The sequence below is a fragment of the Mastigoproctus giganteus genome, chromosome 13 (assembly GCF_048544385.1).
Source record: "Mastigoproctus giganteus isolate SK-2022 chromosome 13, ASM4854438v1, whole genome shotgun sequence".
Lineage (NCBI taxonomy): Eukaryota > Metazoa > Arthropoda > Arachnida > Uropygi > Thelyphonidae > Mastigoproctus > Mastigoproctus giganteus.
This window is the reverse complement of record NC_143587.1, coordinates 74,494,421-74,515,604: the sequence shown is the minus strand read 5'-3', so window position 1 is coordinate 74,515,604 and position 21,184 is coordinate 74,494,421. Positions and strand designations below refer to the sequence as shown.

The window sequence follows — 21,184 nt, the reverse complement described above, 5'->3', positions numbered from 1 at the left end:
ATAGTTAGGCCACATCTTGACTAATATCCGGAACAGGTCTGGAAGCCTTGTTTTAGTAAAAATGGGGATCTGTTGAAACATGTCAAGAGAGGAGAAACAAGATTATCCAAAGAAACAAAATGGTACTGTTACAATGAAAGACTTCATTTCTGCAAGTTACAGCATCTGAAAACTAGGCACCTGCAAGGAGACTTCATTAACATGTTGAAGGCTTTAAATGGATTGAGTAAAGAAATGATTGAGTAAAGTGATGAAATGATCTCTCTCAGACAATGCACATCTTATATGCTGTCTGAGAAAGGAGGCATAAATTTAAATTGAAAAAGGATAGTTGCTGGAAAGATGTGTCAGAAGCTGCTTACCAGTGAGTAATTTGAATAAATTTTAAGAAGGATTAGACAAATTATTAGAGAGGATGGACAAATATTATGGGTAGATCACTTCCAGCCAATGCTGTATAAACTTGCTTCCTTGCATCATATACCATTAATAATACTACTAATTCGAATTTTTGATTTCCCTGTGCAGACATTTTACTTATTTATGAAACCTTTGTATGTGCTCAATATGAGAGAGAATGACAACGAATGTATGCACCAGAGGGGGGAAAAATACTTTCACACTGGAGAAGCAAAAATTAAATTTCACTATTATTCTTAAGGAGTAATTTTCAATAAAGTATGCACAAGTTTTATAAACTTCCACAACACTTTGCTTTTAATTATGTACAACTTATCTTTTCTTTGTATTGGCTAAATATGTCTACCAATATAAAACTAAACAATTTGCATGTTAAAATTAAAAAAAACCAGCGCGTGTACTCTGTACGCACAAAAGATATTTTATTTTATGTGAAAACATGCTTGGCTCAGATGAGGTTAAAGGGTTGGGCCTTCACAGTCATTATGTCTGCAGTCGGAAATTCTAAGAGAAATAATGGATAACTTTCTGGAGTGCACAATTTTAGGTCATTTTCATACCATAATCAATCACAGATATCACAAACAGCTCCAAATGTATTTTTCATAAATTATCATTCTTTATAGGAGTTATGGTCATGTTCGATGTTCTTGTAAATGATTTCATGCTCAACTATTGTTGAAACTTGTGGAGGTTTTACAACAAGCAGTTGAGCTGAAATATGATTTTGTTTCTTTTTGGATGATGCTGGTTGTTGCCATATACTCTGTCTAGCAGGTTCAGAAATCAACTGAAAATCCTCAGGTAATTCATTTGAACTCAAATTTTCTGGATCAAAATCTTCAAGAAGTTCTTGAATGTAATTTCGTGATGTTGATGGTCCAGCTTCTTGATGAGAAGTCGATGTAGAAGGTTGATCTTGATCAAAATCTTGAGAAACAAATTTTATTTAATTCTGCATTTTTTTTTTCTTGTCCTCTATGTTTAGAACTCATTCTTTTGTCAACATGGGAGGCTTCTTCAGTGGCTTTGAAGCTTTTATTCTTGCATAATATTACTACCCACTACTTACTCTACCAAATCAACGTTAGTGCATGCCTCCGTAGCCAGGTGGGAAGGAGCAGCAGTGCGTAGCACACGCTTCTTGATTAGACCGGAGTTCGAGCCCGTCACCACCAAATACAGAGAATGCAGAAAGGTCAGGGAATGACCACCACATATCCCGGAGCAATACGGCCTTAGTTGCTAATGCTCCTAAAAAGCAAATAACAAACAAACATCAACGTTAGTGAGTGAGTTAGCATCGTTAGTACCATTTAGGAAGTGATGTCATTTCCATCTGAAAATTTCGCCGCCAATTCGTTTTGCTTCAGTCCAAAAATGTAGTAGGTGCTGCCAAAGAAAAAAAGTGGAGTACAACTCATGGGAAGCAGCCATCAAAAAAAAAAAAGATCGGAGTACAGAGAGGAGAGTCATGTGGTCGCGCAGAGCGTGGGAAGCAGATAGTGCCCCTGGTGGTGAAAAAAATGTCACAGTCCAGAGAGGAGGTCATGCAAGGTATCTTGCCTTACTTACTCTACTGAATCAACATTAGTGACTGAGTTAGCATCGTTAGTGCCATTTAGGAAGTGACCTCATTTGCATCAATTCCGTAAGAAAATTTTGTTAACAATTGGTTCTGCTTTGGTCTGAAAATGTAGTAGGTGCCACAAAAGATGTTTTCACATCAAAAATTATGGAACTTCTCTAGAGTATTAATACATATCCAATTTTATCTACTGTCAGAAGTGGCACCTTATCTGACAGACCCCTCAGCAAAATATCTTTGCACTTTAATTACTTGTTCAATATTAATGACTCTCTCTACTTTTCTAAGTATATATGGGTCATTCAAGGAGTCATGTACCTCAGCAACAAAGAAACATGCCTAATTTTTTTTTCTCAATATATATTCAGTACATGTAAAAAATGTTCAATATATGTAAAGAGTTCAAAAAGAGTTCAATACACTAATGTAAATTGAAGTAATCATTATCACTTGAATCGATGTCCTCACCGATTTCTTCAAAGGAGATAACCACTGTGGTCAGGTGTACAGACTGTAGGGCAGACGGTTTAATTTCTAGACTCTAAAATCTCTCAGAGCAGCAGTTGCTTTACAGGACTTATGTAAAGATAGACTGTACATAAGTTCGAATCTTGCAGCCATTGTTTTTGTATATAGTGGTAGGGAATTCAAATTTTTAATTGAGGTAGTTAGGTAGCTCTAACGTATAATTTATAGAGAAATACGCTTCATTGTTTCTATTAGATAGCATAGTATTGACATTTAATTAATTTAATTCATTGATTTTATTAATTTAAAGTATCATGCCCCAAACTAGAGCAGCAAAGCAGCGGGCACAAAGTGGCAGGAGTACTGTGACTCGGGGGAGAACTGAGGGGGCAATTCTCCAACGCATCACAGCCTAAAAAAATGTGCGACTTGTGAAATGTTTGCCGAACTCTCTGGAACGGAACATGACATTGCAATGGGGGATGTCTTTGTGTGTGCACGATGTAAGGAAATCAGGCAACAACTCAGCGTTGTTATGGGCCTATATGAGAGTTTGAAGGACAAGATGGATGCCCTCGAAAGATCTAAATTGAGGGGCCTATCAGGCTCTCAGCTGCCCACATCAACGCCAGAGCTTGCACTTGGTCATCACGCAACACATCGGCAACCCCCAAGACAGAATGCGCTGGTCCCACAGGGACTAGTAGTTGTTGGTGACTCTATTGTCAGGGAAACGGGAAACATGCTTTGTAAGAAGGATAGGCGGAACAGGACCAGGGTATGTCTGCCAGGGGCAAAGGTTGATGACATTGTAGAGCGGATATCATCTTTTAAGGGCACAAAAGGTGATATAGTTGTACACGTTGGCACTAATGATATTAGGAGTAGGAGACCGGCAGAATTACTTAACAAGTACAGGTCACTGTTGAACAAAAGCCGAGAATTAGGGTTGAATTTGAAAGTGTCTGCAATTCTGCCCAGACACGATAGAAGGGAGTATATGATGACAGCCTTGTCGATCAATGAATGTGCAGGAGAGACTGCTTCTATAGGGATGGGATACACTTAAATAGGAAGGGTGCAAGAATATTTGCTGATGCTATCGAGGCAGTGTTAGGTGGGTCGGAAAACTGATAGCTTGGGGGGATACAAGGACTAATAGTTTAACGGTAGCCGTAGGAAGAGGTGAAGGTGACTCTTGCATAACTTCTATTAGAATAAGTAGAGAACTGGAGCGTGGGGTGTTGGGGGTTTCAGGGACGGATGGCAGTCATCGTGAAATAGGTGGGTATATGGGATGTGTTAGGTAACTAAGAATAGGAGCAGGAGCATGTATGCTTGCATGTATACCAATGCTAGAAGTATAGTAAATAAATTTGATGAATTTGAAGTGTTGGTCAAGACATCAAAGGCGGATATTGTTGGGATAGCAGAGACGTGGTGTAACACAGATATAAGGAATGCTGAACTGGAATTTGGGGAGTACAATGTGTACAGAAAGGATAGACAGGATAGAAAGGGAGGAGGTGTTATGCTGTTAATTAAGAAAAACATAAAATCAAAAGAAGTGCATCCAGTTGATATAGATGAACAGTGCACTGTTGAGTCAGTTTGGTGTGACATAAGCACTGCGAAAGCAAAAATAAGAGTAGGAGTATGTTATAGGCCTAATGACTCGAATGAGTACAATGAACAATTGTACAGAGAAATAGAGTGGGCTAGTAAATCGGAATGTCTTATAATGGGGGATTTTAACTTCCCAGATATTGACTGGAACTTGTGGGTTGCTCACTCACACACTAGTCAGGCTTTTGTGGATTTATTGGATGATTGTTTTCTGCAGCAGCATGTTCGAGAGGCAACCAGAGAAAGTAATACTCTTGATCTGGTTATCAGCAGTGATCATTCGTGTATTAAGAATTTGCAGATAAAGGAACCACTAGGGGGCAGTGATCACAGTGTACTCATGTGGGATTTACTTAAAGATTTAATTATCATCAGGGGTAAAGGAAAGGGTTTTTGCTTCCGTAAAGCTGAGTACAGTGGTCTCTGACAGTTTTTAAATTCTGTACAGTGGGACCAACTGACGATGTTACCAACAGTAAATTCTAAGTGGGAAGCATTCAAGGAATTAATCGTGGAAGCTACTAAAAGTTTCATACCTATTAAGAAATATTGTTCAAGGTTTAGGCCTAAATGGTTATCTAATGAACTAATGAGACATGTAACAGAGAAGAAAAATGCATGGGATGCATATAAATTATCAAGCGACTCAGAAGCCCCTATGGCAAATATAAGCTAGTCTGTAATCAGGTGACAAGGGAGGTTAGGCAGGCGAAGGCAGATTACGAGAAATCCTTGGCAAAAGATGCTAAGAAAAACAGCAAGGATTTCTTTACTTATATAAACTGTAAAAGGAAGGGGATGAATCTGATTGGTCCACTTGACATCGATGGTTTGACTGTTGATGATCCTGCTCAGATAGCAAACAAACTGAATGAGTATTTTGCATCTACATTCACACATGAGGAATTATTAAGGTTTGAAAATGGCAGAAGGTTATCAAATTGTAGCAGGATACTTAATGATTTTGGAATAACTGAAAGCAAAGTGGAGGAGAAATTGTTGAAGTTAAACATAAGAGAAGTACCTGGGGTGGATGGGATCTATCCAGTTATATTAAAGGAGGCGGCAAAGCAACTAAGCAAACCCTTAGCCACAATTATGAGAGCGTCCTTGGACTCAGGAGAGGTTCCCACGGACTGGAGATGTGCAAATGTATCCCCAATTCACAAAGGGGGATCGAAGGGTGACACGAGTAATTACAGACCAGTTGGTTTAACTTCAGTTCTGGGTAAAATAATGGAGTCACTGGTTAAAGATGCATTGCAGGATCATCTAGACAAGACTGCAGCAATAATTCAGACACAGCATGGGTTTGTTAAGGGAAAGTCTTGTCTGACAAATTTGATAAGATATTATGATGTGGTTACAAACGAACTGGATGCAAAAAATAATTTTGATATCATATATTTGGATTTCAGGAAAGCTTTTGACACTGTTGTGCATGGAAGACTATTGTACAAATTGGAACAGAATGGTATTAAGGGTAAGTTGCTACAATGGATAAAAGGATGGTTAAGTGGGAGAAGATAGAGGGTGGTAATCAATGGGTGCTGCTCTTCTTGGACTAACATTATTAGTGGAGTCCCACAGGGTTCGGTGTTAGGTCCACTGTTGTTTTGTATATTTATCAATGATATTGATGAAGGTATATCAGGCTTAATATCGAAGTTTGCAGATGATACAAAGGTTGGCAGGGTTGTTAATGACAGTAATGGCAGTGTGCTAGTGCAACAGGATCTAGATAATTTGGGCAGATGGGCTAAGAAGTGGCAACTGAAGTTTAACCTTGACAAATGCAAAGTACTGCATATGGTTAAAAGTAACCCCAGAGAAACGTACCAACTGTGTGGTACTACACTTAAGGTGGTAGAAAATGAAAAAGACCTGGGAGTAATTGTCAATGATATATAGGAATTTTGCTAGCAGGGAAAAGGAGGTGATTATCCCTCTGTATAAGGCAATGGTCAGGCCACGCCTTGAGTACTGCGTACAGGTCTGGAGGCCTCATTTTAGGAAGAATGTAGATTTACTTGAGCGTGTACAGCGAAGGGCAACAAGATTGGTGAGGGGAATGAAGGGATCCTCTTACCAAGAGAGGCTTAAGTTCTGCAAATTGTAGTGGCTGGAGACTAGGCACCTGCGCTGTGATCTGAATGGGGTGTATAGGGCTTTGAATGGGTTGAGCATGCTGAATTCTGGTGGGATCCTTCCACTTGTTCAGATTACTAACCTAAGGGGGCATAAATTCAAATTAAGAAAAGACAGATGTAGAATAGATGTGCGGAAATTTGCCTTTAGCCAGCAGGTGGTTAATTGCTGGAACAAACTTCCATCTGTCGTTGTGGAAGTTGATAGGTTGAATAAATTTAAGGAGGAACTGGACAGGCATTTGGAGGGAATGGTGTGATTTTTTTTTTTTTTTTTTGGGCTGATGCTGCATAAGCTCATACACTTGCTTTCTTGCATCACATGCCACTACTACTACTGTAATGAAGAATCAAGACATCTTGGGTCAATTTCATCTTCTCTGTTCCTTTATGGCTACCTCTTAAATTTTTTAAACAGTAACCTAGGCATCTCTAGTGGTAGTTTTTAGCATGCAGTCCATCAAAAGTACAGTAAACTCCCGCTATTCGCGGGGGTTATGTTCCTGAGAAATGTCGCGAATACTGAGTTATGGTTCCCATAGTAATGAAGTGGTTCCATTCCAAAGTATGAAATATATAAGAAAAACTAGTCTAAAATTTTGTCTATGTATGTATTATATGTACCTTCATAATATGACTAAGTACATAGTGAAATGCAAGCATATGACATCGAAATGAAAACAAGAAACAATTTAATATTAAATGTAATATTTATTAGAAATTTCAAACAAATCTTTCAAACCAGCGCCTTTGCTAGCTACAAAACGTATCCCGCCAGTGCTATCACCAGTTTCGCTAAAGTGTTGATAAAGAAGTTTTGCCTTTTCACGAATAATGAGTGAACTTAACGGAATTTTATTTTGAGTTCGGTCTTCTATCCACAGATTTAAAGCCTTTTCCGTTTTTTCTAATTTAACATCACGAGTTACAGAGCAAATTTTTGAAGCAATTATCGCGTTTTCACGGAAACTACGGCGGATTTTTTCTTCCGATTTCTTGATTGATCGTACCGTTGACTCATTGATTTTATAATGTTTTGCCACTGAGGAGACACTTTCACCATTAGAAATTTTATCTAATAACTCAATTTTATTCGCTAATGTCATCACCTTCTTTGATATGTTCACATTTCTCTTGTTATTCGTAGCCATATTTTTGTAGGGGTTAGAAAGAACTTGTCCACAATAAAGTCCCTTTCTTCCGTTAAAACACTCGAAAAAGTCTGTTTTACACTGTAAAATGGTAGATTTATCATTTTATAAATTGATAAATTTATAAGCATATAAATTAAAAGCAAACGATGAAACCTTTCATGACAAGCGCATAACACATACTGAACAAGGATTAGCGAGAAACATCCACGCTCCCGATTTTGTCACCCCTCTCCCCCAACCCACTGAGCGCTGTTTTGACCGGGAAAGATAATTTTAGCCACACCCATGTTTTTTTATGGCGGAAAATATTCAAGGGGCTTTTAAATTCACATTTTTTTAGGTTTCATTTTATATTAAATCGGCAATCGTGAATACGTGAAACCGATAAGCGGGGGTTTACTGTATTTCCTTCCACATCCCAAAAAATGGTTGTGGCCATGATCATCCCAGCAGAAGATTGAATCCTGAATTTTTGATGTGAAAACATTTTGGCAGTACTGGAGTAAAACCTGTTGGTAACGAAATTTTACGGAAATGATGCAAATGACTTCATTTTATATTAGGTGACTGTTAGATTTTAAACGACACAAATGATGTCACTTCCTAAAGAACCCCAGTCACTGAACACTGATTCAGTAGAGTAAATAGCGAGCATGAGAATAAAACGTTGCATTTTTCACACTAAGATATGGAAATGATGTCACTTCCTAAATGACACTAACTCAGTCACAGTAACGTTGATTCAGTAGAGTAAGCAGCAGGTAGTAATATTATGCAAGAATAAAAGTTTCAAAGCCACTGAAGAAGCCTCTCATGTTGAAAAGGAACAAGTTCAAAAACATAGAGAATGAAAAAATGCGACTTTAATAAAATTTGCTTCTCGAGATTTTGATCTTCTAAGTAGCATAAGTAAGTTTTGATTAAACTGTTTACAAATTTAAATGGTTTTGATTCAAGAACGCAATAATAAAACAATCACTTCAACAAACAACAATCACTTACAAGAACGTTGTACATGACCGTAACTCCTATAAAAAATTTAAACAACAATTTCTGAAAAATACATTTGGAGCTTTTTGTGGTATCTGTGATCGATTATGGTATGAAAATTATGTAAAATTGTGCACTCCAGGAAGTTACCCATTACTTCTCCTAGAATTTCTAACTGCAGACTTAACGACTATGAAGGCTTGTAATACTTGCCAAGCATCTGTCAAAAATGATTTCATTCCAACATTTTTGAAGAGCAACAGTTTCATTTATCCTGTTATTCAACCTCATCTGCCTCGATTGGATTTAGTAACAGAGCAACTCTTTTTCTCCTCGTATACCATTCATGCAAATTAGAAGATTAAGACATGGTTTCAGCCAATAAGGAATTTTGGGCCAAATTATAAATGTTCCTGTAAATGTTAATTCAATGGACAATTTGCCTTGGAGAACAGATGACAATTATTGCATTAACATTCATATCAAATGTAAAAAATACACAAATCGAGTTATTTAATGGGCTTGGTTTGTAAAAAAGATTTAAGGGTTTGGTTAAAGTATCTACTTATGACTCCTTTGTATCGTCTGTATGATATCGGGATTGACGAAGCATTCTTCAATGAAGACATGGAACACGATGATGCTCCTGCACATGATGAAATGAGTGAAGCTATACCTACTGAAGAAGGTTTAATCGCTCAACAACAAACTCTTTTGTGGAGGGATGACAAATATTTACGAATAGCTCCTATTGAATGAAATGTTTCACAACATTTACTTTTTTGACAAACATGACAAAGAATTGTGCTTTCCTAGCATTTACCTTGGTCAGTATTGAGAGTTAAAGATAATTTAAAAGTTACACCATTTATGATGGCATCGAGTGAACTTCATCATTCAAATTGGCGTGAAGTGATGCCTTATCTTCTTTATATGACCACGAAAATAATGAGACTAAGAACTCAAGATTCATTAACAGTTGCTTTTAAATATGTCGGAAAATACACTACGTTCACCAAAGAAGAAATCCAATCTTGAAAATACACCAATAACTGCATTGAAAACAATTTAGTGTTTTTGAAATCGATTCCTAATTCAACTTATTACTGGACACAATGTAAAAGAGATCTGTTTACGATGATCAAACAATTGGGTAAACCTAAGTTCTTAACTTTGAGTGCAAAAGAAATCGGTTGGCCTAAAATGCCACTGAATACCAATGATACTTAGTGGAGATTTCAACATTGATTTTGAAGCTACTCAATCCTCTTTGACTGATTTTTAAGAAAATAAATTTGAACTAGTGTTAAATACTTCTAGATCTGTATCGACATGTAACTATGGAACTATAATTGATGGTGTGCTTCAAAGACATTTACTCTCTTTACAATCTCAAGTGTACATATAATATTTTAGTTATCACAAACCCATTGTAAGTAAATTACCTATTGAACATGTATTGCAACCTCAAATTCATGAAATTGTTGAAAAAAAATAAATGCTTTAAAATGTTAAAGGTGTTTGGATTCTTTCCATACTAAACCCCTTTAATCTTGTCCAAGCCAAGGATGTTTTCACATAAAATAAAACATCTTTTGTGTGCAAAGGGTACACACATGCTGCTTTTTTTTTTTTTTTTTTTTGAGTAAGTGACCATTTGGTCACCCACTCAAAGCATGGACTGTTTTGTTTCCAGACTTCAGTAATGAATCCACATTTCATTACCGGTTACAATTTTTGAAAGAAATCTTTGTGGATCTGCATCATGCTTGTGTAAATTTTCCTCACGAATTTGAATCCCACACTGATTTTTTTCTGAAGGGGTGTAAGCATCCTTGGCACCCACCAAGAACTTACCTTTAATGTAGAGCCAAACATTCACTGAGAGTGATCGGTACTGACCTCTCAGAAACATTACAACCTCTAGCGATCAAATACTTTAATGTCTATCCTCTGCATAGTCAGATCTTCTGTCATATTTCTGAAGGTGTCACTTCCATTCATTGTCCTGAGTGGAGGATCATCCACAGATTCTCAACCCCATTTAAGCTGCTTAGTAGATTAAAATGTTATCTGATATTTAAAAGGGGCAGTATCACCATATATATCTTTCATGTGTTCATGAATAACTTTTGGTCCTTCCCTTCTTTTGTGTAAAATCTGATGACAGCCAGATGCTCCATTGTATTGACATTGTTTTTCTTTGGGTTGGCTATTTTGAATCTCTTCTCTACTTCACTGAATTAGGCTATACCTGTGCAATAAAGGTTTAAAAAATTATTCATGTTTCTTCTAAATATGTTTTTTTTTATAAATACCAAGCATATTTACTCTCATGAATATGAATGATAATTTATTGAATGCATACTAGAGTAAAATAATAACTCTAGTAAAATAATAATTTTACTAGAGTTGTAATTATTTTACTAGAGAGTTGTTTCAGAAGTAAGAGGCTACCTATGTACTTGAAATTATTAATAAGATCTCATAGACCAGACGCCTCCATTTCTGCTCCTATTTTTGTTTTCAGCTTTGTGTAAACAAGTACATTTCTCATTGTTGAAGCTATTGTTAAAAAAAAGACGCTATTCATTTTATGTTTAAATTATTATAAAAAATGATTTCTTGTTTTGATTATTATTATTTATTTATTTGTTTGTTTGTTTGTTTGTTTGTTTGTATTTTTATTTATTTGGTATACTCCAAATAGAATTCTAAGTGGAAATATACACACATGTATAACATCGAATTTATAAATACTTATTTATAAACTTGCAAATGACATTTTTATCTTATTTGGATACTTCAAATCCAATCCCCACAGGATTAAAACTTCAAATATGTATTTTCTTTTTTTTTTTTGTTTCTAATTTAGCAATTTTAAACTAAGAATATAATCTCTTCAAGTAAGTAGACTGTGTATTTAGCGAAATGAATAGAGAATGGGTGGGTTACAATTAAGATTTGTTTCTAAGGCCATTAAAAAGATTTCCTATATCAAATTACCAAATTTTAATACTAATATAATCCTCACAGAAATTACAGACAATTCACAGTAGTTGGTATCTCTGCAGTCATACACAAATGGTTTTAATTCATTATACTTATAAAATAAGTCAATCTCATGGAGAATTTAAAATTTCTCACCTCTCAAAAATAGCCTTTAAAATTGCACCACTTTCTTTATATCTCTCTTCATTTGCCATTGCAGCATGTTTCCACCTAAAAATACAAAATTTAAATTTTATGAAATTTAATGTATTATTAGCGTGCGTGCACACGTGTGAGTGAGAGAGAGAGAGAAATGATGATGTTGAGCAGAAATCATATTCAGAAGATAATGCTCTCTCAACAGCACTTTAAAAGACCCAAGTAGAGATTTCTTCATTTTGATATAAACATATTCTTGGCATATCAATGTAAAAGGATAAAATAACTTAGCCAAAAAAAATCTCTCTTAGCCTAAAAATTTCTATTAAATAATAAAAAATCTGAATTCAACCTTACATCACTTACAGAATGAATCAATTATTCTTACTCTAAAAAGGATGTCTACTGAAAAAAAAAAAAAAAAATTTCTCAAAAGAATAGCAAAATTCAACATTCTCAAGTAATTAAAAAAAACTCAGCTTTATTTTGCAAATTTAAATGGGAAGACCAAGAAAATTTTGCACAACAGAACAACAGCATTCTACAGAAAATGGTATTCCTACAGTATAATGTCAATAATATAGTAGTAGTAATAGCAATGGCAAATTATGCAAGAAAGCAAGCTTATAAGCATCGGCAAAAAAAAAAAAAAAGCTTCACCCATCCGTACCCTCCAAGAATTTTAGTTCTCCCTTGAATTTATTCAATTCATCCATTTCCACATATCTATCCTGCAACCATCCTTCCCCAACTGGAATTTATACCCCCTCATGTGTGTAGTCTCAGCAAGTGGAAGAATACCATTAACATTCAGCTTACTTACAATCCAGTCAAGGCTTTAAATACCTCAATCAGATCTCTCCACAGGTGCCTGGTCTCAAGTTGCTACAATTCGCAGAACTGAAGCTTTCCAGGTAAGAGCACCCTTTTGTACCCCTCAACAATCTGGCTGCCCTACTCTGCATGCATTCTAAGCAGATCTAGATCTTCCCTAATATGAGTCATCCAGACAAGTATACAGTACTCAAGATGCAGCCTAACCATGGCCTTATACAAAGGAATAATCACCTCCTTATCCGTAATAGAAAAGTATCTGACAAAACTCCATGAACTGTCCTGGGGGTATGTCTGCACTGATCAGAGAATTTCCTGACTGACTGCACGATTACCCCAGGTCTTTTTCATTCACCACTACCACACAGTTGATAAGTTATTCTGGGGTTACTGCTGAGGTTACTGTTGAATTGACAAATACCCTGCATTTGTCAATTCAACTGCAATTTCTCAGCCCATCGACCCAATTTTTCCCAAATCTTGTTGCACTCAGAAATGAATTCTCTGAAAATTGGCCCAATGTGATTCAATCCTGTAATATAAGCACAGAAGTCTTTGCGCTGTTTTTCTTCAATGACTGTTGTTAATCACCCTGCCAACCTTTGTATCATCTGCAAACTTAGACATTAAGCCTGATATACCTTCATCAATATCATTGATAAATATTTAAAACAACAATGGATCAAGCACTGAATCCTGAGGATATCCACTAATAACATTAGTCCACGAAGAGCAGTGCCCATTGATAAATGCACTGTCTCTCCTTCCACTTAACCATCCCTTTATCCATAGCAGTAACTTGCCCTTAATGCCACATTGCTCCAGTTTGTACAGTAGACTTTTATGTGCAACAGTATCAAAAGCCTTCCCAAAATCTAAGTATATGAAGTCAGAATAATTTTTTGCATCCAGTTCCTCAGTTACTGCATGATAGTAACCTATTAGATTGGTTAGACAAGAATACCCCTTGACAAATCCATGCTGTGATTGCAGTATGCCTGCCCAAATGGTCCTGCATTACTTCTTAACCAGTGATTTTCCCTGGAAAAGAAGTTAAGCTAACAGATCCCCTTTGTGAATTGGAGATATGTTTGCACATCTCCAGTCCATGAGGACATCCCCTGGATCCAAAGATGCTGTCCTAATTGCTAAGAGTTTGCTTACCTCTTTTGCTTATCCAGATGAATAGATTCCATCCACCCCAGGTGCCTTTCTTACATTTAACTTTAGCAATTTCTCTTCCACTTTCCTCTCAGTTATTAAAAAATCATTCAGCTTCACAGTAGAGTTTGATAAACTTCTGGCATTCACTGCCCTAAGAATTCATCACATGCAAATGTAGATGCATATTACTTATTCAGCTTCTCAGCAACCTGAGCAGAATCATCAACAGTTGAACCATCGATATGAAGTGGACCTATGTGTTACCAAAGGTTTCTCATAATCTGGCTTAGCTTGCCTAACCTCCTTAGGGACTTGATTGCAGTCTGGTTTATATCTACCATAGGCTTCTGTATCACCTGATAAATTATATGCGTTCCATGCATTTTTTTTCTGCTACATATCTCAATAGTTCATGTGACATCCATTCAGCCTTGTATGGTATTGCTTAGTATGAAAAGCCTAGTAGCTTCTATGATTATTTCCTTGAATGTTTCCCACTTAGAATTTACTGATGGTAACATCATCAGTTGGTACCACTGCATAGAATTTAAAAACTGTGTAAGACCACTTCTTTTCCAGTTAATGCATTGCAGAGCAGTGCTTTTACTCGGACATTTGGCAAATACGTGACCACCAAGGGCACAATGGCCACTTGATACTGTTTCTTGAGAAAGTACTGTGCCGAGTGCCCATACCCTAAGCAACAAAAGCACTTATTTACGATTGTGAACTTTCGAAACCTATGCAAAGAATATCCTAAATAAATTCTATATGGTCAAATAAATTTTTCATCATCTTAACAGGGAACTCAGTTAGTATTGTTACTTCTTGACTTAGCGCTAAACCAAAAGTTAGTAGCATTCTTGACCTCATCAAGCGTATACCCATAATCTTTGAAATTCTTGTAGAATAGATCGTCAACAATATCATCTTTAGTGATATCATATATTAGTATTGTTGGATTATTCATCCTTTGCTGTTCTACTGAAATATCCTGTTTAGTTAATATCTCAGAGAGAAGCAACTTATCAAAGTCTTTTTTTAGAGTTTGTTTCCACCACAATACCCTTGTTTCTGATTGTACATAGCGATTTGACTTTGACAGACTTAAAGTCCTGTTTCAAGGTCTATGCAACAGCCTTTTTTAACTGCAGTACTTGTTTCCATTGTACCGTCAGTAGCTGCTCCTAAAATAAGGATGTGTTGACTAAGAACAGGTTGTGGATTGGTATTTTTCTCGAAAACCTACCTTGAACTTTCAAAACTATCAGTTATCTCAGGATGCACGAATCCTCTAACAGAGGCACAAACTTTCTGGATATTGGTTACCCCTAATAGTATGCGCATAAGGCCTCGCAGATTTGGAGATATGATCCAAAAGAATATTGACATAACGATTAGACACCTTGATTCTCTTGTGTAGCTCATCTGATCTAACTAAGTTTCTCATTTTCAATGAGAAGGGACACAGTGATTGTTTCCATCTCAGACCACTTCTCTAGCACAAAACTCATTGCAGCCTTCATTACCTCATGGGAATCCTGTGTGAGGTACATGATTAATTCTCGTTTCAAATTAGAGGCAATGTCATATATAGAAGAGAAATCTGAAAGATCTTCTGCAGGGATCTTTCCTGTAGAAGATTCCATGTGATGGAGAGATTCTCTGCAGGGATCTTCCCCAATTAAACTATTGCAGTCTTTTGGTAAAGAGCAACAGGGGGTTGCCTGAACTTGTATCTTGCCAGGTGGTTGCTTTCTTTTTCTATCCAGTGTAACAACCTTTTACAGAGATTCAAGAACATCATCCTTTTCCTCATCATCCCCTAGAAGCCTATTGGTCCATCCAGTAATCTTTTCTTCATGTTTGATCCTAGTACTGTGTCTCATTCGAAAGAAGGTCTCAGGTGTGTTGCTTTTAGAAGCAGCAGTAAGACTGTCTTCTTCTAAGTCATCTTCTAATGCTTTTAAGGCGACAACCTCAGACCAATCGGTGCAACTCCCATCAATAGACTCTGTGAGTAAGGGCAAGTGATCCTTGATAGGAGTTTGAACTTTACTGCCTCCGATTTTTTTCCTTTTCTTTTTCTGGGTTAGGCAATCAAATTCATCAGGTTCAGGGTTTCCCTTTCCAATATCCAAAGAGCTAGAACTATTAATTGTAGTCGCTTACATTCCATATCCAATTCAGTATTCACTGTAAGACGTAACAGGAGCTCCCCCAAATTGAATAGGGGGATTTCTTATGAATCATGTACTCACCTCCTTCCTTCATTTCCATCTACATTCATTGTTTATGTGCAATCGAGGAGAGAAGTCAGCCTTAAAGCCAAGTCAAATAGTAGATTATATGGTCTTGAAAGCTGAATAGCAACAAGTTAATTTAAAAGACAATAGCCTGATGGGAATCCCAAATTGTCTTAAATATTATAAATCCTGTATAATATATTATATCTTCGAATCATTACAAAAATAAATACTAGCAGTTACTATTTAAAGCACTAGTATGGCTTCCAAGCCTTATGTAAGGAAACTGAAATCTGTTTAAGAATTAAAATCAGACTATTCCTACCTGAATGTAGTCTATAAACACAATAAATGTCATCAGCATCACAACCCTTATATGGAGCACTATATCACCTTTTTGAAGAATCACACCAGTTCAAATTATGAAGAATCAATCCTATCCAACTCACTACTCATGCTCTAGCATAGGCAGCCACTACCAGTAAAACCTCCCACTGACAGAACTGTAAAGGATTACCAAGGTAGATGTTCAGTGTATTGTACAGACACAATGGTAGGTCACTGTGTGACAGATGACATCGCAATATAATAAGGGGAATACAAGAATATTCAAAATGACAACGTACCACACCCTTAGATGTATGGGATTCCGCAGCAGAAAATCCAAGAGACACCCTCTCCTCATTGCTGATCATTGTTGATGGTTAGACACTGGAGAACTGGAAATAAGTGTGCTAGTCTCATGAGTCCAAATACCTTGTGCAAGCAATACAAGTCCATAGACCACTATTGTGCATGGTGCTTATGTTCAGACAAGTGGCAGTGGTTGCTTAATGGGGCATGTTTTGCTGGCAAGAACTAGGACTTCTGGTGTATATGGATCAACATTTCACTGGTGAGCTCTACCAGCAGCTCTTAGGAGACCATGTGCACCCTGCCATATTGTATTTTTACCCAGACAGAAATGGGATCTTCCAAGATGATAATGTGCCATGTCAGGCCCACACTGTGCACAAACAGTTCAAGGAACTCAGTGAAGATAACATCCATCCTGATTGGCCTCCAAATTCTTCTGACCTCAAGCTGACTGAACACCTGTGGGATGTTTTAGAAAGGGAAGTGAGCCATATGGCCATGTGACCATTGTCTATTCCAATACTGTTGAAAGCCTTGCAAGCAGCATGGCTGCAAATCCCTACAGACATCTTCAGACATATAGTGGGGTCAATTCCTAGGCAAATAGTGGCTGTTATCTGTACGAACAGTGGCCCAACATGGTATTAGGTCATAATTCAATGTTCACTGAGTGTATAAGCACACATAAACAAAGCAATAAGTTCTTAACAGATTTTATTTATACACTGTAATATTTTTTATTAATTATAATGTAAAACTGAAAATGTGATGAAATTTTAACTTCTTTTTTGTCATAATAGCAAAATAAAACTTTGATTGCAGTCCTGGGTTAATGTATGTAACCCTTATTAAGTGTAGTATTGGTAAATCAACTGTATTAAGAATTTACAGTGAAATCAAGACATCTGGCAACAGATGGCCATACTAATTAAAGAAAATTATTTACCTATATTCTAAAAATAATGAACACTTGATTCCACGTTTTTAAGCAAGCTTTCATTTGTTGGATTTATATAAAACTGATTGTAGTCCTGGTTACACCCACAACAAATTCAAATTAAATTTTAAAAAATAAAAAAAAACTTGCTCATCTAATGATGTTTCAACTATCTTTTGGAATTTATTAATAAGTCTATAAGGAGAAGATAAGGAAAAAGAAAAAAAATTACATTGTTATTGCTATGATATAGCACATTAGCATTTAAGACTACAATGTGCATTCACAGGATAACTTACATGTTGTACAAGCTGAAAAATCCAGAATAACTTACAAGGAAAACTATACTCCCCTGCCTGAGATAGCAAACTACAGTCCTTACTGAAGAGTCATTTAAGTATTCCTCCAGTCTAGGGATTCAAAACCGAATGAATGATAAGTCACAAAACCACTATACTATCATGGAGAACTTTTTTTTTGCTGAAAGTATTTTTCCAAAAACAATTTCATTTCAAACTCAAGATGCTCTCTTGGAAGCAGGGAAACAAAACACTAGTGAAAAATCCTACCTCGCTTTAAAACAGTAAACATTCCATTGCATTTGCAGAGAGGAAAATATATGTTTAAATGCATTAGAGGAAAATATATGTTTAAATAGCTCCAACAATAGCATATACAACTTGTATGGCTCTCTGTAATGCTGTTTAAAGCCTTGATATATTAACTGCATTTTCCCCTCTAAATACAAACTCCTCTGTCCGAGCTGGTGGAACACAATCTGGTATGTGAATCAGTAGCTTCGGCATCATTTACTGGATCTAGATTTGCAAGTTGCGCAGGCTGAAAAAAAAAAAAAAAAGAATAAATCATGAAGAAAACCCCCACTCCTTCTACCTCAGACTGGTTAATCATTTTCCCAAATGAATAGATTTTTAAGAACTCCTCATAGTCGCTGATAGCCTTCAATCTTAACCTCTCCAAACAAGTATTGACACACACCACTATATGTAGAAATGGTCACTGGGTGTCATAACGAGAGATGCTATGTATATACAGCCAATGCCCATTTCCACATTATGCATTACCTTACTAGAGAATTCCAAAGGAAAATATAAACAAAAAATTTAAGACAACATTTCAAAATCATCTAGTAAAGAATTTTATTTAAAGCCTTTACTAATATAGTTTCTCTCACAAAATATACAGCAATGACAAAAAATAAAAGCACATCATAATATTAGTGGTGGCAAATGCAACAAGCTTATGCAAAAAAATAAAAAAATAAATATATACTATCCACCTCATCTTCTAACCATCCCCTCTACTAATTTGTCTAATTGCTCCTTAAATTTATTCAAACAACCTACTTCTACAACACCAGATGGAAGTTTGTTCCAATAATCGATTACTCTCTTATAATGCTCTTGAAATCCACACTCCGAGCAAATTTTCATATATCTATCACGCAGCCATATTTTTTCAATTTAAGTTTATCTCCTATAATGCATGTTGTCCAAAAAAAAGTAGTAAGGATGCTATCAGCATTTATTTAAATGCCTTAAACACTTAATTCAGGTCTTCTTGCAGATACCTAGTTGCAGACATTGCAACTAGGTATCTGCAAGAAGACTACCACCTGCACCTAGTTGCAGGCATTGCAGCTAGGTGCAGGTGGTAGGTGACATGTAGGTGGTAGATGACTTTCATCAACCGGTGAAATACCACCACTTTGCTTATTGGAGGCTTGAAGTGGTGAAATCCATGTTTAGTCTCTAGAGCAAAGTTTCCGGCATCCCCCTTCCCCCATACTTCTCCTTCAACCCATGCACGGTACTAAGTACTATAGGTTTTGATACCTTTTGCGTTTGGGGTTTCCATAAAAAAAAAAAAAAAAAAAAAAAAAAACACTTGCAGAATTAAAAGTTTTCCTTGGTAAGCATATCCTTTGGGGTCTCTAATTAATCTTGTTGCTCTTCTCTGCATCCATTCTAGCAGATCCACATCTTTCCTAAAATGAGGTTTCCAAACCAGTATGCAGTACTCAAGATACAACCTAACCATTGCCTTATATAACAATGGAATAATCACATTGTCCCTGCTGGAAAAATTTCTGTATATCACTGACAGAATCCTCTGAACTGCCCTAACAGCCTGGAACTGCTCACAGAACTTTATGTCAAACTGTACTGTAGAATTATCCCTAAGTCTCTTTCTTACTCCACCATCTTGAGTGTGTGGTACACCCAAATGGTATATTATTCTGGGATTAGTGCTATCCACATGCCATACCTTGCATTTATCAATGCTAAATTTAATTGCCACTTCTCAAGCTCATCTGGCTAATTTTTCTACATTTTGCTGCTGTAGTATGCCTTGATCCCTGTCATTATCCACCATGCCAACCTTTGTGTCATAATTAAAATGTATACATGACAGTGTGCTACAACTGCACACCTAGATTTTCTCCACTAGAAATGTTTTAAAATATATTAAAAATCATTGAAATGAAATTAAATGCACTAACAATAAACACTATCTACACAATAAATTTAAAACAATGAGATTTTATGAGTAGAAAGAAATTTTATGATAAATGCTTACTTTTGTCTCACTGCTCTCCATCTTTCCATATGTTTTGCCATTAACGATTCTTTGGAAGGTGCATGTTGTCCATTCTAAATGAAAGATAATTTTATAAATCTTTAATGATTTAGAAAAATGATTATATGAGTTACCTTTAGGGGTTGCACCTATCTAGAAATAACAAAAATAAATAAATAGAATAAAAAACTAAACACAATTTATGCCCTAACAATCACATTTCACTAGTATTGCATTACAAAACTTATGCCCACTTATTTTTATTTTTTTTTTTGTCACTTGCAATCCATGTGGAAACAAGTCCTGGTTGCTACTATATATATATATATGCTCGTATATAAATACAAAACATTATTTCTTGATGCCGTACTCAAAGCAAACCACTAACTCAGTATGATAAACTAACACTGGTGAGAAGAAATCTGTTGACAAGAGCTCCAGACTGAGAAATTTCTTGCTGTTTTAGTTAAAATTCATACTACAATAAAAGCACAAGTCTCGCATGTGATGGTCCAGAAAATTCAGTAATCTGAACAAAGCCACTTTTATTTCACAATATACATCACCTCTTTACCAGTCTACTATCTGCTGAAGTTATTTTGATAGGCCAGACTGCACTGTTGGAAAATATTTTGCAGCCCTAGCAAACGGTAAGTTCTTGATAAACTTTTACAGTTTTATTCACTTAATTGTCATATTAATTTATTTTCTAGAAGTACCTTTATAGTCCTAGTCAGATGCCTTAGTTTATTTTGAATTTAGATAGAGATTTTGTAGGATACTATTTAGTATCCATAAAATCTTGTACCATTCGAAACTTGCCGCATATTAGATAGTATATTAGATCAATATAGAATAGCGTAACATATCTCGAACTTGATAGTGTAAGGTATAATGTAAAACTAAATAACGTAATATGTATCACTGTATTAGGAATCTGTTAGCTTAGTTTAGTATTGTCAATTATTAATTAAATTTATTAATTTTATTAATTTTCATTGTTAATTAAATTGTATTTAAATGGAAATCATGTGCCCCAAACTAGAGCAGCAAAGCAACAAGCACAAAGTAGTGGAAGCGATGTGGCTTGGGGGAGAACAGAAGGGGGAAATTTTCCGAGTCACAGTCTAAAAAAAAAGGGTGCAAAATATGAAATGATTGTGGACTTTTCTGGAAGAGGACATGATCTAGCCAAGGAGGATGTCCTTGTGTGCTAGGTGCAG

At 36.1% G+C, this 21,184-nt stretch overlaps 1 protein-coding gene across 3 annotated transcripts in view; it reads right to left on the bottom strand.

Moving 5' to 3' along the window:
• The window catches only part of LOC150076169 (protein lin-37 homolog), a 238,058-nt gene that overhangs the window by 14,916 nt on the left and 201,958 nt on the right, over window positions 1–21,184 (bottom strand). For all 3 annotated transcript variants that reach the window (XM_090387566.1, XM_090387567.1, XM_090387568.1), the window contains exons 7-8: window positions 19,962–20,035; window positions 11,541–11,615 (exon numbers count right to left, since the gene is read on the bottom strand). In XM_090387566.1, coding sequence (XP_090243692.1) covers window positions 11,541–11,615; window positions 19,962–20,035 — 149 coding nt within the window. The remainder of the gene's footprint in view (window positions 1–11,540; window positions 11,616–19,961; window positions 20,036–21,184) is intronic.